We start from the raw sequence: 19,241 nt of genomic DNA, 5'->3' as shown, positions 1-19,241 counted from the left end.
TTAAATCTTCTTTCTTTCTCACCGGCATTCACCTGGGACCAGGCTTCAACCTTCTTCTTCCTAGGTGGGAGCCATCCGACGTGGAGCACCCTCCCTACATGGTGCCCTGGCCTCGGGCCTGCTGCCTCGGCCTCCTCGTAGCTCCGCCCCCGCTGCTCTGACCTGCCGCGCCGGGCCCGGCGCCTCAGCCCCCCGACACTCGCCGGTTTTTAAACCGGCCCCGCTGGCTGCTCGTGGCGGCCCCAAAGGCCGACGATAGTCGGGGGGGGGGGGGCGTGTGAAGACTCGGGGATTTCCTCGAAATCGCCGCGAATCGCGGCCACAGGCGGGAGCTCTTGTTGCTGCGGCCGCCCTGCTCGCCCACGCCACCGGAAGTCCGTTTGATCCAACTTTAAGTTAGTTTTAAGGGCGCACCTGACCAAGTCCAGAATGAGTTGCTTTTTAAGGGTTGAGGACAGGCGGTGAGCGTTGTTCAGGAGATCCGGCTAATAACACGCAAGTGTTCTGACCCTCTCCCAAGCTTGTGGATTTCTGGGTCTCCTTCTTCAACCCCATGTTGGCGATTCTGAAGGTTGAGCTGGAGCCCTGTCTTTTAATGGTCATATTTGGGGCGTCAGACTCGCCAGAGCTGCAGACGGGCGCAGGGCCGATGTCCTGGCCTTCGTATCACTGATTGCCTCGAGGCGAGTACTGCTGGGGTGGAGGACTCCTACATCTCCACCCATTGCCTCAGTCTGGCTGGTGGATCTGATGGAGCTCTTATCCCTTGAGAAAGTTAAGTACACCGTGAGGAGGGCAATTGAGGGATTCGATCGGAGATTGTTGCCTCATATTGTTTATTTCAAGGAATTGGTCACCGTTGTTATGGTGGTACGGGAGGCGAGGGTATTTAGATTATGTGAGGGATTGTTCTATTTTTCTGTTTGTTATGGTTGATGGATGTAAATTTGTTTATTTTTTTCTAGTTTGTATTTTCTAAATTGAAAAATGTTGATAAAAATATTTTTTTAAAGCTCACCACCATTCAGGACAAAGCAGCCCACTTGGATGGCGCCACATGCACCACCTAACCATTCACCTCTCCCACTGCCGATGGACAGAGGCAGCAGTGTGTACCATCTACAAGATGCACTGAGGCAAATCATCAAGCCTGTTTTCACAGCACCTTCCAATCCCACATGCACGACCTGCTAGAAGGGCACGAGCAAAAATGCCATGGGAACCCCACCACCTGCAAGTTTCCTCCAAGCCACACACCATTCTGACTTGGAATTATATTGCTGTTCCTTCACTGTGGCTGGTTCGAAATCCTGGAACAGCCCTCCCAATAGCATAGTGGGTGTACCTACACCACATGCATTGCAGTGATTCAAGAAGGCAGCTCATCACCACCTTCTCAAGGGCATTTAGGGTCACATCCGTGATAAAATAATTTGTTGAAAATCCTGGCCATATACTTTGTTCACATGTCTGCAGTTTCCAATAGGCTGTATATTGATGAGCAATTTACCGTTCCAATCTAGGGACAATAGGCCAATTATAAAGATGTTACTGTTGCCCTAGCTGAGATTAATTAACTCAGGCATAACCTAAAGATAAACGATTGGCCTTCCTAGTCTGTATGATTCAGTAGCCCCACGAATTGCACGTATATCTATTTTGTCTATCTGGGACCTCAAAGCAGCAGCTTCGACGCATACGTCACAATATAGTAGCAAGGATCAGATAAAGGTACCAATAGGTGTGTAACTATTTTGCTTTTAACATTTAGAATTATAGGGCATTTCAATTTTCCTTGAAGCAAAGGATTTTGCAACTTTCTTTGTTTTTCATTCCACTTTCAGTCAACAAATTTGGATATAAACCAACATTTAGGTTAGGTGAAGATCAGTGATAATGTCAGCATTTGTCTAGGTTTAACCCAGTAGTTCTCTCACCCTCCGTTATTATTCTGTTACTTTATTGTATTGATGCATAAAAAGGTGAGATTTTGTAATACTTAGTTTTAAAAAAGGAAGCAAAGTCACTGTAGAATAATTTAAATAATAATCTTTAAAATCTTCCCTTTTACCTCCGAGGTATGCGTTAAGTTCTAACCCAGACCAATGGCCGGCACGGTAGCACAGTGATTAGCACTGTTGCTGCACAGCGCCAGGGTCCAAGGTTTGATTCCCTGCTTGGGTCACTGTCTGTGTGGAGTCTGCACGTTCTCCATGTGTCTGCGTGGGTTTCCTCCGGGTGCTCCAGTTTCCGCCCACAGGTCCCGAAAGACATGCTGTTAGGTAATTTGGACATTCTGAATTCTCCCTCTGTGTACCCAAACAGGCGCCGGAATGTGACGACTCGGGGCTTGTCACAGTAACTTCATTACAGTATTGTAAGCCTACTTGTGACAATAAAGATTATTATTATGGAATAAATGATTTTTTTCTTCTGGTTTCAAGGACTGTACTGAAATAAATTTGGGGCACTCTAACCCCATTGACTGGTCCATACCACAAAACCTCCCACAATTCAGTAAAGATTGTCTCCCTGAAAGAAGCCACAGAGAAAGCTATTTTGAGAAATGTCAAGTTGCTACACTAATAAGCATTCTAAGGCTACACTTAAGGCACATTGATGGGACACAGCAGTGTTTGATACTGGCATTGGGAAGAAATTATAGCGAAGCATTCCATTCCCTGGTATTGGCATCTTTCATGCTGTGGAACACAAAAGTAAAACTTGTAATATATATTGCACTGCAGAAGATTGTAAATGGCATTGAAATAAAGTTAACCGAGAAACAAGAAAGCCCAAGTAACTTAATAACCATGGACGACCGTACAATACCACATCGCTGAGAACAAGCACCTTTTAAGTTTGAGTTATTGCACTATCTTCAAGTACTAGTTTCTTGATTTATCCTTTCTAGATTAACCGATATAATAACAATTACTTATCCAAAAATCGTATATTAAAAATGCGACAAAATTTGAATGCATATGAAGAATAATGAGTTCTTCATTTTTCTTTCTCTGCAGATTGCTGTCATGGACCATGGGGGTTTCCTATGAGCCAGTACTTGAGAAGCAGCGTCTGGCATTGTGGACGGAATGCTAGAATGTCTGCATGCCTGGTACACTTTCACATCAGCCTTTCAAATTACTGCATATGATGAAAATCAATTTTAGTAAATACAGGTTTAGTTATCCAGTTCAAAGCTTAAAAATCTTGTGTTCATCTCACTTTGTAGCCATTGGAAAGAGTGACAGTTGGCCATGGGGTAAGTATCCATTTATATTCTACCGTTGACACCAATGAATATCGTAATTTTATTTTAAACTTCACATTAATTGTGATTTATTGAACTTTAATCGCCCTTTCTTAGAGTCAAACAATATGCAACTTTGAATACTGATAGCATTATAGAATGTCTTGGACGAGGGAATATTTTACCAGCTATGGAACAAAGTACACATGTTATGGACTGACTTCAATAGTTTAAAAATAATAACTACTCTTTCCATTGAAGCCATTGAAATCACAGTTCCTTTCCTTCTGCATAACAACCAAGGGGCTGATATTCTTATCATTTGAGATTTGTGCAGTACTCCGGTAAAGCTGTGGTAATTGACTATCATATCTCAAGGCTGCTGCTACCCAACATAAGCTATGGATGTTCCCTGATTGGACCCCTGTTCTAGGTTCAGATATCTGATTTCAGCTGACCCAGTGGTGGGGCAGTTTTATAATCCACAGGCTAGAGGAAGATCCGAGAGAACAAAGATAATTCCACCACCAACAATCCCCATAAACCACCTCTTCCCTTCCCCCTGCACCCTCACCTCCAACAAGGTGATGAACTCATGGACTTCCCTATCATTAAGATTGAGACCATCATTCAAATGCATCTGCCACATTTCCTTCCTTCCCTTTTGCCCACCAAACGTGTTCTCTTCCTCATTTACATGCTGCTCCTCAATGGCATTACCTGAAAACACAGGGTTTGGCTCCTTGCCTATGCTAATGACACCCAACCCTCATCACTAACCGTCTCAAACCTTCCTGTGCTACGTAAAGTACATGTCTGACCATCAGTCCACAATAAGCTACAATTTACTCCATAATATCATGGAGAAGAAGAAAGCCATCTCCATCTCTGGCTATTCCAAATCCATATCTCCCCATCACAACAGTTGCCTTCTTGCACCTCTGTAATATTACCCATACCTTTGTCACTCCAGACTATTTGGTTACAATGGTTTCCTGTCTGGTCACCAACGCTTCAGAAATTCCAGCTCATCCTAACCACATATGTCATATCCTGTCCAAATCCCACTCACCCCTGTGCTCATTGAGTCTAATTAACTCCCAGTGCCTCAGTTTTAAAATATTAATTTCTTCATTATCCTTTATTTTTCTTCATGGTCTCCCCCCTCCCAATCCCTGTAGTCTGCTGCAGTCCAATAATTCTCTAAAAACTCTGTCCTCTGGCCTTCTGTCCATCCCTTCACCCCAACATTGGCAAGTTATTTGACTCATCTACTCTCAATGCTGTGGAAATCTCCCCCTGAACTTCACTGCCTCTTCCCTCCCCCCTCTCCTCCTTAAAACCTACCTTTTTTGCTCAAGCTCGCCCAAGACCTGATTGTGTCCCTTTGAACGGCGTGAGATATTTTTCCACATTAAAGCCACAAGGAGCATACTCTTTGCTTTTTTACAGAGGTGTAGAATTGGTTAGAGCCTGATAATAAACCATCTCCCATTGTTGAATTGTGTGCATTTGTGAGGAATGATCATTTGTAGTGAGGTACTATAGAGTTGCCAGCATAACCCAGAGAGGAAATTTGGAGGAAGAATAATCTTTGGTTGTGTAAAAGAGTTGAACTCTCTCCCTTGATTTAATTAATCTTATCAATGACATTTGAGAACACTCGACTGTTTTTGTTTTTAGAGGTTTCAGTTACATAAATGGTTCTTAGAATTCTTAAAGGACTAGTTAGTTCATGTGTCAGTTCTAAAGAGGTTCTTCAACAAGAATGGAGATAATTTCTGTCATGATTTGACATATGTTCCACATTATTTATTGGTAGAAGATTGTGAGACTCCTTTAAATTGGGTGTTTTGTTGTCCCTTTGCTCATATGATGAACACATTGATATAAAGAATTAATTTGAACCTCTCCCTTGCCCCCACATTTTACTGCGGTTTGGTTCTATGTGCATATATGTGTGTGTGTGTGTGTATATATATATATATATATATATAATATATATGTAATGAATTTGAGAAAAACTTCTATGGTTTGTGATGTCATTTACTGCAAGTGGTAAAGGAAATATTTTGCAATATAAAAGTAAAAATAGTGTCATGAAAATATGCTTTATGTTAAATGATTTTTAATCCTCTGGCAGGAAACTTGAATTGATTGTTTTAAAACCGAGTATGAAGGTAACTTGAGCTCGCAACCAAAAATGGCTACGCAATTTGTATCGCTCTACCTCCAGCATTCTAATCCATTGCAATGGATACGCAATGCCCTAGATTTCCCCAGTGACACAGAGCATCTCCATTGTGGGCAAAATAATGGAAGAGACCTAAATCCGGAAATCCCACTCCCAAACACAGCACCTACCATTTTTGCAGGGGAGGCAATGGACGCGGGTCAGAATTCCTGCGTGCGCATTTCGCGGAGGAAGCTGCCCAGCAGCTGTCTTCATTCATGTGTGATTTTAGGGTGTTCGGTAGCTCAAATCCAATGTGCGCAGATTAGGCCTGGTAGGAACAGGTCTGAACTTTGTGGAATTGTTTGGAAAGCCAAGGTACTCTTTTGGAGAGGTAACATAAAACTTTAGATATGATTGCAGGAATCAGTGGGGAATCAATGGGAGAGGTGAGGTACCCTTTGGGGGGAGGTGGGATGCCCTTTAGGAGAAATGAGGTGCACTTTGGGTATTTTAAAATGAGGCATGAATGTGTGTAAAGAGCAACTGAGCTCATGGAACTATGAAGCTCATTGGACTTGTCAAAATCAACTGTTTAAAAATGTTAAGATGAACTGTCATAGAATCAAAGAATCCCTACAGTGCAGAAGAAGGCTATTTGGGCCATCGAGTCTGCGCCGACCCTCTGATAGAGCACCCCACGTAGGCCCAATCTCCTGCCCTATCCCAGTAACCCCACCTAACTTTGGATACATAGAGGCAATTTAACTTGGCCAATCCATCTAACTTACACATCTTTGGACTGTGAGAGGAAACTGGATCACCCAGAGGAAACCCACGAGACATGGGGAGAACGTGCAAATTCCACACTGATAGTCACCCAAGGCTGGAATTGAATCCAGGTCCCTGCCGCTGTGAGCCAGCAGTGCTAACCACTGTGCCACCCTCTGTCAAGAGAAGCTGTCAGAAGCAACTGTCAAAAATGTTAAGTTGAACTGTGAAGAGCTGTCAAAAAGAAAGCTGTCAAAACTATCAATATGGATATCTTTTTTTTAATTGTAAGGTGCCCAATTCTTTTTTTTCCCCATTAGAGTACAATTTAGTGTGGCCAATTCACCTATCCTGCACATCTTTGGATTGTAGGGGTGAGACCCACGCAGACACGTGGAGAATTTGCAAACTCTACACGGACAGTGCCCCAGGGCCGCCATGCTGCCCCTCAAGATGAATATCAAAGGGAACTGTCAAGGCATTTAAAACGCATGCCCTTTAACTCTTGCCATGTTAAAAAAGATGATTGCTTGCTAGTTCACTCTGACTGTTGACAAAAGCCTTAGGGGCTCCCATTACTGGCTTAGTGATGCATGATTGATTATACAACTGTCCATTGTAGAGTAGGGTGCCTGCCATTTAACAGCTGAATGATATCTTAAAGTGGTGATGGGCTCTTTGAAGTGGGACTGTTAATTTCAATGCTTGTTATTTAAAAGAGATTGTGCAATTGAATGAAATGTTTGCTGTTATAAGGGATGTAATAATTGTGGGGAACTTTCATTTTTTTTTACAGATTGGAACAATCAAATTAGCAAGAGTGGTTGAGAAGATGAGTGTGTAGAATGGGTTTGTTTCTTGGAGCAATACACTGGAATCCATTAGGGATAAAACTATCTTAGATCTAGTGTTGTGTAATGAATTGGGGTTAATTAGTAATGTCTTCGCAAAAGATCCTCTGTAAGGTAGTGATTATAATACCGTTGAATTCCATGTTAATTTTGAAAGTGACATATTCCAATCACAAACAAGAAATTTAAACTTACACAAAGCCAATAACATCGGTATGAGGGGAGAACCCGCTAAGGTTAATTGGGTAAATAGACTTAAAGGTATGGAGGTAAATGAACAGCAGGAAACATTTAAAGAAACAATTCAAAATGTCCAACAAAAATATATTCCATTGAAAGCAAATCTCCACGAGAAAGACCCATCTGTGGCTCACTCAGGAAGCTAAGGGTAGTATTAGATTAAATTATTGCAAAAAAACAGTAGTATGTCGGAGGACTGGGCGAGTTTTAGAAACCAGCAGAGGGCCACCAAAAAGTTGATAAAAAGGAAAAAATAGAATAGGTGAGCAAACTAGTGAGGAATATAAAATCAGATTGTAAGAGCTTTTATAAGTGTATGAAGAGGAAGAGAGTAACTGCAGTGGCAGGAAGAATTATCATGGGGAATGAGGAAATAGCAGAGATATTGAGCAAACATTTTGTGTCTGTCTTCACAGTAGAAGCCGAGTGTTCCATACCAGAAAGGGGCGAGGGTCTAAAAAGAGGAAGGAAATCAACATCAGTGGAAAAGTATTGACAAACTCCGACAAATCCCCGGAACCTGATGGCCTGTATCATAGAACATAGAACATACAGTGCAGAAGGAGGCCATTCGGCCCATCGCGTCTGCACCGGCCCACTTAAGCCCTCACTTCCACACTGTCCCCGTAACCCAATAACTCCTCCTGACCTTTTTGGACACTAAGGGCAATTTATCATGGCCAATCCACCTAACCTGCACATCTTTGGACTGTGGGAGGAAACTGGAGCACCCGGAGGAAACCCACGCAGACATGGGTAGAACATACAGAGTCTGCACAGACAGTAACCCAGTGGGGAATCGAACCTGGGACCCTGGCGCTGTGAAGCCACAGTGCTATCCACCTGTGCTGCCTAGGGTTCCTACATCCTAGGGTTCCTGCCTATGTCCTAGGGTTCTAAAAGAGATAGCTGGATGTGCCAGCTGTGCTTTTCCAAAATTCCTTAGATTCCAGAACAGTCCCATTAGATTGGAAGTTGGCAAATGTTACACCATTTTTCAGGAAAGGACAAAGAGAGAAAACAATGAACTACAGGCCAGTTAGCCTAACATCAGTTGTTGGGAAAATGCTAGAATCTATTATTAAGGAAGTCTTAACAATGCACTTAAAAAAACCATAGGACGTGATCTTCCGGCCTCGTTATACCCACGCTCAAGCGAAATGAGGCCGATGAATAGTGGGAAAGGCCAAAAACGAGATCCGTGCCAGGCGCCAAACAGTTTGCGATGCAACCGGCCCCCCCTCGTAGGTGAAATCAGGATCTCGCCGTCGCATGGCAAGAAACCAATTATCACCACTTAAGCCTCATTTGCATGCAATTAACGAGAGCCACCTCTTATCCAATGGCTTCCAGTCATTCAGTGGCCTCCTCAGCAAGTGCTCACACTGGCACCGATTAGTACTCCTTTTTAAAAACGTGAACCTGACGGAATGGCTTCTGTGGGGTGCTGAGGAGGTGAGTAGCCATCTTTACTCACAGGCAAAGAGCCCGAGAGCGCTGGCCTTGCAACCCCAGTGCTCAGCTGGGGTTGGGGGACCCTCCGCGGGGGTCAGCCACCATGGGAGGGTGTGGGGAAGGGGGCAACTATGAGTCAACCGCTCGCGGCACCACCATGCCAACCCCATTGTGGAGCAACCCTTGTCCCTGCCCGTCTTCCCCACCGACCAGCCATAACCCCCACTGACTGCCGAGGCCTCTGGCCGTGCAGCTGAAGGCTATAGCCTCTCGGGAATTGGCAATCGTGGTTAAATGAGCACTTCACACAACCCAAGTGGATTCCCGTGGGTGGGCGGGCCATGTAGCATATGGGATTCATTGCCTAGCATCCCAATCAGATTGCGATGCCTGGACAGTGTATCTGAACACTGCGGGAGGCCACACCACCTACGCAGAAGCCAACATCCGAACACCCAGGGGATGGGACACAGCTCCAGGGGACATGACAACGGCCGGACGGTGATGAGTGCCAAGGGGTGGGGGTCATCGCCCGGTCCAATTGATGTTGTGAACGGGGGTCAGGGGTACAGGGTCTGGGGTCCAATGAGGGGTGCTCACTGCGGCCGGGTGTGCGTGGGCAGAGGATTCCGGGTCGGGTGGTGGGGGGAATCAGTGGCGTAATGGAGGGTCCCGGGGTGGGAGCCACGTTGTTTGTCAGTCTAATACCCTCTCCCAGTGCCTTGCAGATATTGGATGCTATGGCAGGGATGTTAGACGCAGAGGTTGCCATAGTGATGCTGGTGCTACACGTGCGGTCAGACGGAGGAGGCAGCAGCAGCACCTGCAGATGCTCGGGGCAGCGGCCCATGTGCACCACACCCTGAGGCCCCAGCCGCCCATCAGGCCAGCTAGGGACCCAGAGGGGGAGTCCCAGGATGGCCCAGGTGTACAAGCTTCGCTGGTCATTTGAACAAATGATGGACAGTGTGAGCCACAGGCTTCAACAAGGAGAAAGTGCAACACCTGTGGCATAACCTCGCAGACTTGGCACTAGGTGGAGAAGGAGGACATCCTCTCCCCGTGGTCGTGGTCGTCAACGTCACTGCAATCCTGAACTTTTACGCCACAATATCATTCAAGGGCTCGAGCGGAGACCTTTCTGGTATCTCACAGGCCACAGTCCACCGGTGCATCTGGCAGGTCACAAATGCCCTGTGTGCCCGGGCGGAAGACTACATCATCTTTGACATGGACCAGGCTCAGCGAGATGCCCGGGCTGCAGGATTCTCCGCTATCGCCGGGATGCCCCAGTTCCAGAGGGTCATGGATGCCACGCATGTGATCCTACGCTCACCGAACCATCTGGGGGTGCCCTATGTTAACAGAAAGGGGTTCCACTCCCTCAACATACAGCTCGTGTGTAACCACCAGATGAAGATAATGCACGGGTATGCACAGTTCCCGGGGAGTGTCCATGACACTACATCCTGGGCAGTCGGACATCCCTGCCCTCTGAGAGGAGCACCCCAGGATGGACGGCTGGCTCTTGGGGGGTTAAGGGATATCCGCTGAGGACCTGGCTAATGACGCCAGTGTGGGGGCCGGAGACCGAAGCAGAGACACGGTACAACGAGGCCCATGCAGCCACCCGGGTGGCATTAAGCGGTGCATCGGACTGTTTGAGATGCGGTTCTGATTCTTCGACCGCTCTGGTCGTGCACTCCAGTACACCTCCCCGAGGGTCGCTGCTGTGATGTGGTCGCTGTGTCCTCCATAACCTGGCACAGCAGCGGGGTGACGGAGGTTGGTGACGAGAAACATGGGACCACCGAGGAGGAGGACGAGGACGAGGAGGACAAGGGTGATGAGGAGGCGCCAGACCAGTGGGGGCTGGAGGACATGGCCGGGGAGGAACCTGAGGCCAGAGGTTGCAGGACAGGCGGCAGGGATGAGGATCCGGCATCACTCCAGAGTTCTGGGACTTTGCCGGCATTGTCAACGGGTCACTGGGGAAGGAGGGGGTGATAACCCGCAGAGAGCTGGGCGCTGGTGCTCCTCAATCTATGCCATAGTCTGACCCCTGCCTGTTTTCTGAGTGCTCGCTCACACGTGGTGTTGCATTGTGGAAGAAAGTGACAGAGGCATCCCACTGGTTGTGCACAAGGGTGTTTATTGTTCAATACAGGTTCCCACTCCCCCGATGGTGCCGCCCCCCCCCCAACCCCCATCCTCCACACCCACCCTCCTCAACCCCTTCACCCCCTACCTACCCTGTCCCCATCTCCCCCAGAACCCTCAGTAATCTTCGTTGTGCTTGGCCCTCCTAGCTCTACCACTATGTCTAGGTTTCCCCCCCCTGAGGTGGAGGCAGCCAGCTGCTTACCTCGTCCCGTGGCTTTCGATGCCCCTGGCGGGCATCCACTCAGGGCTCTGGGGCTGGAGGGCTCCAGCTCACCTGTCGACGGCACATGTACAGCCATACTGCCTTGTCCCGTGTGCTGATCCCAAGACGGAGCCTCATCAGAGGGTGGAACTTGGGGGAGCTGGTGACCACCGTCGCTGCCCCACGGGATGGGTCCGGTTTGGCACTCAGCCCCCCTTCCAGTCCGTGCTCATAGGGCCCTGGGCCCCACATTGGGATGAAGGGGAAGCTGGTTCGAGCCCCGACTGCTCCTGCACCATCTGGCTCTGCCAGCCCTGGCCGATCCCCAATGTCTGCACCACAGTGTCGATGACCTCGGCGATGCTCCTCCGCGACTGGGACATATCCTTCAATGACTGGGCCACGCTCTGCAGTGCCTTGGCAATGCCCACCTGAGACTGGGACAAGCTGTAGTGCCTCGGCCTTGCCCATCTGAGAGCGGGACATGCCCTGCTGAACCTCATCAAGGTCAGCCTGGTACTGGGTGACATCCTCCAGTGAGGCGGTCATTCTGCCGAGGCCCTCAGCCATGGCCATCACCGACTGCGTGATGCCTTGAACACCTTCAATCATGGTGCCAACGACGTGCACCAGGCTCTCCAGTGCGGTCACCACCCTAGCAGTGTTGGCAGTGATGGCACTCATTGTCAGCGCCATCTCCTGCGTCCGTAGCCTCTAGGAATCCTCCAATGTGCTATGGGTCTGCTGGAGTGACGCTGACATCTCCCTCTGAATGTCCCGGCTGCTCCCCATTGTCTCCATCAGCTCCGGGTAACCCTGTTCCAGAGGCTCAGCATCCAGCTGGGACCCAGCTGGGGCCTGGGATCCAGCAGCCCTCTGACCGCTGTCTCGCCTGGGGGTTCCTGCCTCCACCAGATGTGCACTATCAGTAGTGCTCCAGAAGCCTTTCCACTAACATGTCCCACCGAGAAGTGTGTATCTGCGCTGGTGGAGGGTGGGGATGACAGCTGTGATGTGACTATATAAGGGTTGCATCCTCGGACTACTCGTCAGTAGAAGGTGCCACCCAGGTTGGGCTGGCGCCGTCGGCTGGAGGGCCTGCGGTAGAATGGACGTGGTGAGTGGGGAGGGATGGGTCAGTCAGTAAGGTAATCACTACTCACGTTTGACAGGTCCTCTGGGTGGAGCCAGGTGGTTCCTCACCTCTGCGGCATCCGCCAGCCTCTGCGTGGGTGACCGCCCTGTCCTCGGCCACCCCGGTCACGTCCAAGGCCTGCTCCTCGAAGGGGGTGATGATTCTCCGGTCTGGCACCCCTCCGCCAGTCTGGCACTGAAACCCTTTCTTGGCGCTTTGAAGTGAAAGCACTTAGCTTTTTTGAAGTGTCCAACAGCATTAGAATCAATAGAGGGTACTTCAGATGCAGTCAAGCGTGAAGGGAAAGATAAATAAACACACCTCCAGCCTGCTGTGTTTAAACCATTAAATTGTCAATCAAAGGTTAGTTAAACATACTGCACTGTGAAAGTTGAATGAATGCTAAGCATTTCAAAAGATCTCAGGGCATTTCAAGACATTTCAAGTATTGTGGGCTTTCTAGAAAGGCTCAGACACTTCAAAAAACAGAAGTTTTAAATGCATAGGGCTGAGGGAGCAGATATGAAGAAAGGGAAAGTGTTCCTAACTTGAATCATCAATGAACTGTCTGATCTGCTCATCAGCTTTCAGGCAGAGCAGTTCAGAGTGAGAAGACCACTTCAAGTTCAAGCAGGTCAGACAATGATGGTGGTTTTTAACAGAGGGCTGCCTAAGATTACCATGCTAAGAGTGTTTTTCTTTTTTTTAAAGAATATTTTATTGAAAATTTTTGGTCGACCATCACAGTACATTGTGTATCCTTTACACAATAATATAACAGTATAAATAACAATGACCTGTTTTATAAACAAAGAATAAATAATATATAACGAAAACTAAAACTAAATGGCAACTGCCTTGTCTCAGATAAACACTCTCCAAAAATATGGTTTAACAATCCAATATACAATTATTTATAGCAACGACCTATACATATTATACATATATATTAATAACCCTGAGACTCCTTCTGGTTCCTCCCCCCCCCCCCCCCCCCCCCTGGGCTGCTGCTGCTGCCTTCTTCTTTTCCATTCTCTCTATCTTTCTGTGAGGTATTCGACGAACGGTTGCCACCGCCTGGTGAACCCTTGAGCCGATCCCCTTAGGACGAACTTAATCCGTTCCAGCTTTATAAACCCTGCCATGTCATTTATCCAGGTCTCCACCCCCGGGGGCTTGGCTTCCTTCCACATCAACAGTATCCTGCGCCGGGCTACTAGGGACGCAAAGGCCAAAACATCGGCCTCTCTCGCCTCCTGCACTCCCGGCTCTTGTGCAACCCCAAATATAGCCAACCCCCAGCTTGGTTTGACCTGGACCCCCATTACTTTCGAAAGCACCTTTGTCACCCCCACCCAGAACCCCTGTAGTGCCGGACATGACCAGAACATGTGGGTGTAATTCGCTGGGCTTCTCGAGCATCTCGCACACCTATCCCCTACCCCAAAAAATTTACTGAGCCGTGCTCCAGTCATATGCGCCCTGTGTAACACCTTAAATTGAATCAGGCTCAGCCTGGCACACGAGGACGATGAGTTTACCCTACTTAGGGCATCCGCCCACAGCCCCTCCTCAATCTCCTCCCCCAGCTCTTCTTCCCATTTCCCTTTCAGCTCATCTACCATAATCTCCCCCTCGTCCCTCATTTCCCTATATATATCTGACACCTTACCGTCCCCCACCCATGTCTTTGAGATTACTCTGTCCTGCACCTCATGCGTCGGGAGCTGCGGGAATTCCCTCACCTGCTGCCTCGCAAAAGCCCTCAGTTGCATATACCGGAATGCATTCCCTTGGGGCAACCCATATTTCTCGGTCAGCGCTCCCAGACTTGCGAACTTCCCATCCACAAACAGATCTTTCAGTTGCGTTACTCCTGCTCTTTGCCATATTCCAAATCCCTCATCCATTCTCCCCGGGGCAAACCTATGGTTGTTTCTTATCGGGGACCCCACCAAGGCTCCCGTCTTTCCCCTATGCCGTCTCCACTGTCCCCAAATTTTCAAAGTCGCCACCACCACCGGGCTTGTGGTGTATTTCTTTGGTGAGAACGGCAATGGGGCCGTCACCATAGCTTGTAGGCTAGTCCCCCTACAGGACGCCCTCTCCAATCTCTTCCACGCCGCTCCCTCCTCTTCCCCCATCCACTTACTCACCATTGAGATATTGGCGGCCCAGTAGTACACACTTAGGCTCGGTAGTGCAGCCCCCCCTATCCCTACTACGCTGTAAGAATCCCTTCCTCTCTCTCGGGGTCTTCCCGGTTCACACAAAACTCATGATACTCTTTTCGATCCTTTTGAAAAAAGCCTTCGTGATCACCACCGGGAGGCACTGAAACACAAAGAGGAATCTCGGGAGGACTACCATTTTAACTGCCTGCACCCTCCCTGCCTGTGACAGGGATACCATGTCCCATCTCTTGAAGTCCTCCTCCATTTGTTCCACCAATCGCGTTAAATTTAACCTATGCAATGTACCCCAATTCTTGGCTATCTGGATCCCCAAGTAACGAAAGTCCCTTGTTACCTTCCTCAGCGGAAAGTCCTCTATTTCTCTGCTCTGCTCCCCTGGATGCACCACAAACAACTCACTTTTCCCCATGTTCAGTTTATATCCTGAGAATTCTCCAAACTCCCGAAGTGTCCGCATTATCTCTGGCATCCCCTCCGCCGGGTCCGCTACATATAACAACAAATCATCCGCATACAGAGATACCCGGTGTTCTTCTCCTCCTCTAAGTACTCCCCTCCACTTCTTGGCACCCCTCAATGCTATTGCCAGGGGCTCAATCGCCAGTGCAAACAGTAACGGGGAAAGAGGGCATCCCTGCCTTGTCCCTCTATGGAGCCGAAAGTATGCAGATCCCCGTCCATTCGTGACCACACTCGCCACTGGGGCCCTATACAACAGCTGCACCCATCCAACATACTCATCTCCAAAACCAAATCTCCTCAGCACCTCCCACAAATAATCCCACTCCACTCTATCAAATGCTTTCTCGGCATCCATCGCCACCACTATCTCCGCTTCCCCCTCTGGTGGGGGCATCATCATTACCCCTAGCAGCCTCCGTATATTCGTATTCAGCTGTCTCCCCTTCACAAACCCAGTTTGGTCCTCATGGACCACCCTCGGGACACAATCCTCTATCCTCATTGCCATTACCTTGGCCAGAATCTTAGCATCTACATTTAGGAGGGAAATAGGTCTATAGGACCCGCATTGCAGCGGGTCCTTTTCCTTCTTTAGGAGAAGCGATATCGTTGCCTCAGACATAGCCGGGGCAGCTGTCCCCTTTCCTTTGCCTCATTAAAGGTCCTCATCAGTAGCGGGGCAAGCAAGTCCACATATTTCCTGTAAAATTCAACTGGGAATCCATCCGGTCCCGGAGCCTTCCCCGCCTGCATGCTCCTAATTCCTTTCACTACTTCCTCTATTTCAATCTGTGCTCCCAGTCCCACCCTTTCCTGCTCCTCCACCTTGGGAAATTCCAGCCGGTCCAGAAAGCCCATCATTCTCTCCCTCCCATCCGGGGGTTGAGCTTCGTATAATTTTTTATAAAATGCCTTGAACACTCCATTCACTCTCTCCGCTAAGAGTGTTTTTCAGGTTGCCCAGGGCTTGAAGGGGTAATACAGACACGGGCCCCATCCTGGAGTCAACCCTTTATCCACAGCCTGAGCTTACCCAGCCCCAGGACCCTCCCTCTGCAGCCTGGCAGCAGCAGAGGGACACATGAACAATGGGCTAACATCCTTGATCCCTCTCAGGATAGAGTGTGCCAGGGTTATGCTTGTTAATACTGGCACAAAAGTCCACCCGATGGAGTTCCTGCTGGGGGGCGGGGAGGGGCAGGGCGGTCAGAGCATGATGGGGGGGTGGGTAAAGATTTGGGCTACCAGCCAGTAATCGCATTGCAATGAATGCATATGAGCTGTTTGCATGTTTCTGCCAGCACTGGGCAGGAAGCCTGCTATGGCCGGCGAGGCGGACCGGGGACGGATCTGCCGCTGTCCTCCATTTTTGGGTTGAAGCGGGATTCTTTGCCCGACCAGGATTCCTGATCCTAGTGGCGGATAGTGGAGACTTCCGCCACAATGTTCAAAGACACCTGGGTGTGCTTGTACAGGATACACAGTAAGTAGGTATTCAGGTATAGCAAACAATTAGGAAGGCAAATAGTATGTTGGCCTTCATTGCAAGCAGATTGGAGGATATGAATGAAGAAGTCCAGCTACAGTTGTTGAGGGTTTTGGTGAAACTGCATCTGCAAAACTGTATGGTCTCCATATTTGAGAAAAGATATACTTACATTGGAGGCGGTACAACAAAGGTTCACTAGATTGGTCCCTGGGATGAGGGTGTTGTCCTTTGATGATGACAGAGTGAGCTTGTAGGAAATAAACCCTACTCTACTTTCTCCAGAAGGGCCGCTAAATCAACTGGCTACGTCTTTAAATCGCATCCGTGAGGGAAACATCATCCTGAAGTCACCAGCCTCCACAAACTCTCAGCGTATTTTATTCTATTTGTTAAGATCTGATTAAGTACAATTAAAGCTTTCTTTTTTCTTTGTTAGAACTCAAGAAAACCTGTCTGATTGCGTCTTTTATAATCAGAGCACCTGAACAGTTAAACACTCACTGAATTGGAAAATATATCCTTTTCAAAAAACAGTTGCGGTCAAATAAAGAGGAGAAAGAGTAGAGCTTCAACCCTCCCCATTTGATTGTAACAGTAGATACTGATTTTATTTGCTGGTGACTAGTTAATTAATTGCCTCGTTGCTTATTCAGAGTAGGAATTGTTGCCCAATTTTACACACAAGCATTATGCAAAATTTACTACGCTTCCATCATTTCTGTGGGTGTGTTGCCATTTTCAGAATTCAGCCGGCCACTTGGCATTTGATCTGAATATCCCAGAATTCCCAAAGCGACTCCAGCAGTGTGGATGTTTGATAGGAAACAGCAGCAAAAACCACAAAAAAAGAGACAGAATGAAAACTCAAAATGGGATTGACTTTCGGCATGATGAAAAGTTAAATGTATAAATAAAAACTGGACTGTAGATAGTTGGCACGCCTGTGATGCAATTTTTATAGTAATTTCACCAGCTGTTGAGATGGCTGGGGATTGTTATTGTTATTAATCCCTTTACTGTGTGAATGTGCTCAATTACATTTGTCCTGAATTGATAGTGATTGTTCTTTTGTTTTTGGCAGCTTCCTTCTGAGTCCTTATTTTATCGTGCAGTTCTGCAAGTTATTATCAAAGAACACTATGGAAATGGAAAGACATACACCACATTGCAAAGAACAAAGTATGTTTTGGAAATCAGCATCTCTTGGATGTTTTCTGACATAGACTAGAGGGAGGACACAGTTCATTGCACAGCATCTGAGGATAATTTATTGGAACAAAACTAAGGGACTGGGTGGCAGGATGGGCTTGTACATTCTCCTTTCATCTCTAATTAAGCTTCAAGAGATGGGACAACAAAGATCTTCTGTATGATGGCTGTGAGGAGTTTGGAAAGTTTCAATCTAGTTCCAGTGAGGATGTGTTCACAATTTGGCAGTAGATTAGTTTACCTTACGAAGAAGAGAACGTCTCGCAGTTAGGGTGGTCTTCTGAGCTGGTCATTAAGTCACATCTTTGGACCAAACCAAATTGCCAATTTTACAGACACTGAGCTATCTCAGAATTTTAGAAACATAGAACACAGAACATTACAGCGCAGTACAGGCCCTTCGGCCCTCGATGTTGCGCCGACCTGTGAAACCACTCTAAAGCCCATCTACACTATTCCCTTATCGTCCATATGTCTATCCAATGACCATTTGAATGCCCTTAGTGTTGGCGAGTCCACTACTGTTGCAGGCAGGGCATTCTACGCCCTTACTACTCTCTGAGTAAAGAACCTACCTCTGACATCTGTCCTATATCTATCTCCCCTCAATTTAAAGCTATGTCCCCTCATGCTAGACATCACCATCCGAGGAAAAAGGCTCTCACTGTCCACCCTATCCAATCCTCTGATCATCTTGTATGCCTCAATTAAGTCACCTCTTAATGGGCAGCACGGTAGCATTGTGGATAGCACAATTGCTTCACAGCTCCAGGGTCCCAGGTTCAATTCCGGCTTGGGTCACTGTCTGTGCGGAGTCTGCACATCCTCCCCGTGTGTGCGTGGGTTTCCTCCGGGTGCTCCGGTTTCCTCCCACAGTCAAAGATGTGCAGGTTAGGCGGATTGGCCATGATAAATTGCCCTTAGTGTCCAAAAATTGCCCTTAGTGTTGGGTGGGGTTACTGGGTTATGGGGATAGAGTGGAGGTGTTGACCTTGGGTAGGGTGCTCTTTCCAAGAGCCGGTGCAGACTCGATGGGCTGAATGGCCTCCTTCTGCACTGTAAATTCTATGATAATTAACCTTCTGCTCTCTAACGAAAACAGCCTCAAGTCCCTCAGCCTTTCCTCATAAGATCTTCCCTCCATACCAGGCAACATTCTGGTAAATCTCCTCTGCACCCTTTCCAATGCTTCCACATCCTTCCTATAATGCGGCGACCAGAATTGCACGCAATACTCCAAATGCGGCCGCACCAGAGTTTTGTACAGCTACAACATGACCTCATGGCTCCGAAACTCAATCCCTCTACCAATAAGCGCTAACACACCGTACGCCTTCTTAACAACCCTCTCAACCTGGGTGGCAACTTTCAGGGATCTATGTACATGGACACCGAGATCTCTCTGCCCATCCACACTGCCAAGAATCTTACCATTAGCCCAGTACTCTGTCTTCCTGTTATTCCTTCCAAAATGAATCAGCTCACACTTTTCTGCATTAAACTCCATTTGCCACCTCTCAGCCCAGCGCTGCAGCTTATCTATGTCCCTCTGTAACTTGTAATATCCTTCCGCAGTGTCCACAACTCCACCGACTTTAGAGTAATCTGCAAATTTACTCACCCATCCTTCTACGCCCTCCTCC

At 47.8% G+C, this 19,241-nt stretch overlaps 1 protein-coding gene across 2 annotated transcripts in view; it reads left to right on the top strand.

Moving 5' to 3' along the window:
- The window catches only part of mettl25 (methyltransferase like 25), a 107,388-nt gene that overhangs the window by 63,743 nt on the left and 24,404 nt on the right, over positions 1-19,241 (top strand). For both annotated transcript variants that reach the window (XM_072485149.1, XM_072485148.1), the window contains 3 exons: positions 3,024-3,118; positions 3,236-3,265; positions 17,471-17,568. In XM_072485149.1, coding sequence (XP_072341250.1) covers positions 3,024-3,118; positions 3,236-3,265; positions 17,471-17,568 — 223 coding nt within the window. The remainder of the gene's footprint in view (positions 1-3,023; positions 3,119-3,235; positions 3,266-17,470; positions 17,569-19,241) is intronic.

Source organism: Scyliorhinus torazame, chromosome 19 (genome assembly GCF_047496885.1).
Source record: "Scyliorhinus torazame isolate Kashiwa2021f chromosome 19, sScyTor2.1, whole genome shotgun sequence".
In the NCBI taxonomy this organism is placed as follows: Eukaryota; Metazoa; Chordata; class Chondrichthyes; order Carcharhiniformes; family Scyliorhinidae; genus Scyliorhinus; species Scyliorhinus torazame.
This window is presented reverse-complemented; position numbering and strand designations above follow the sequence as displayed.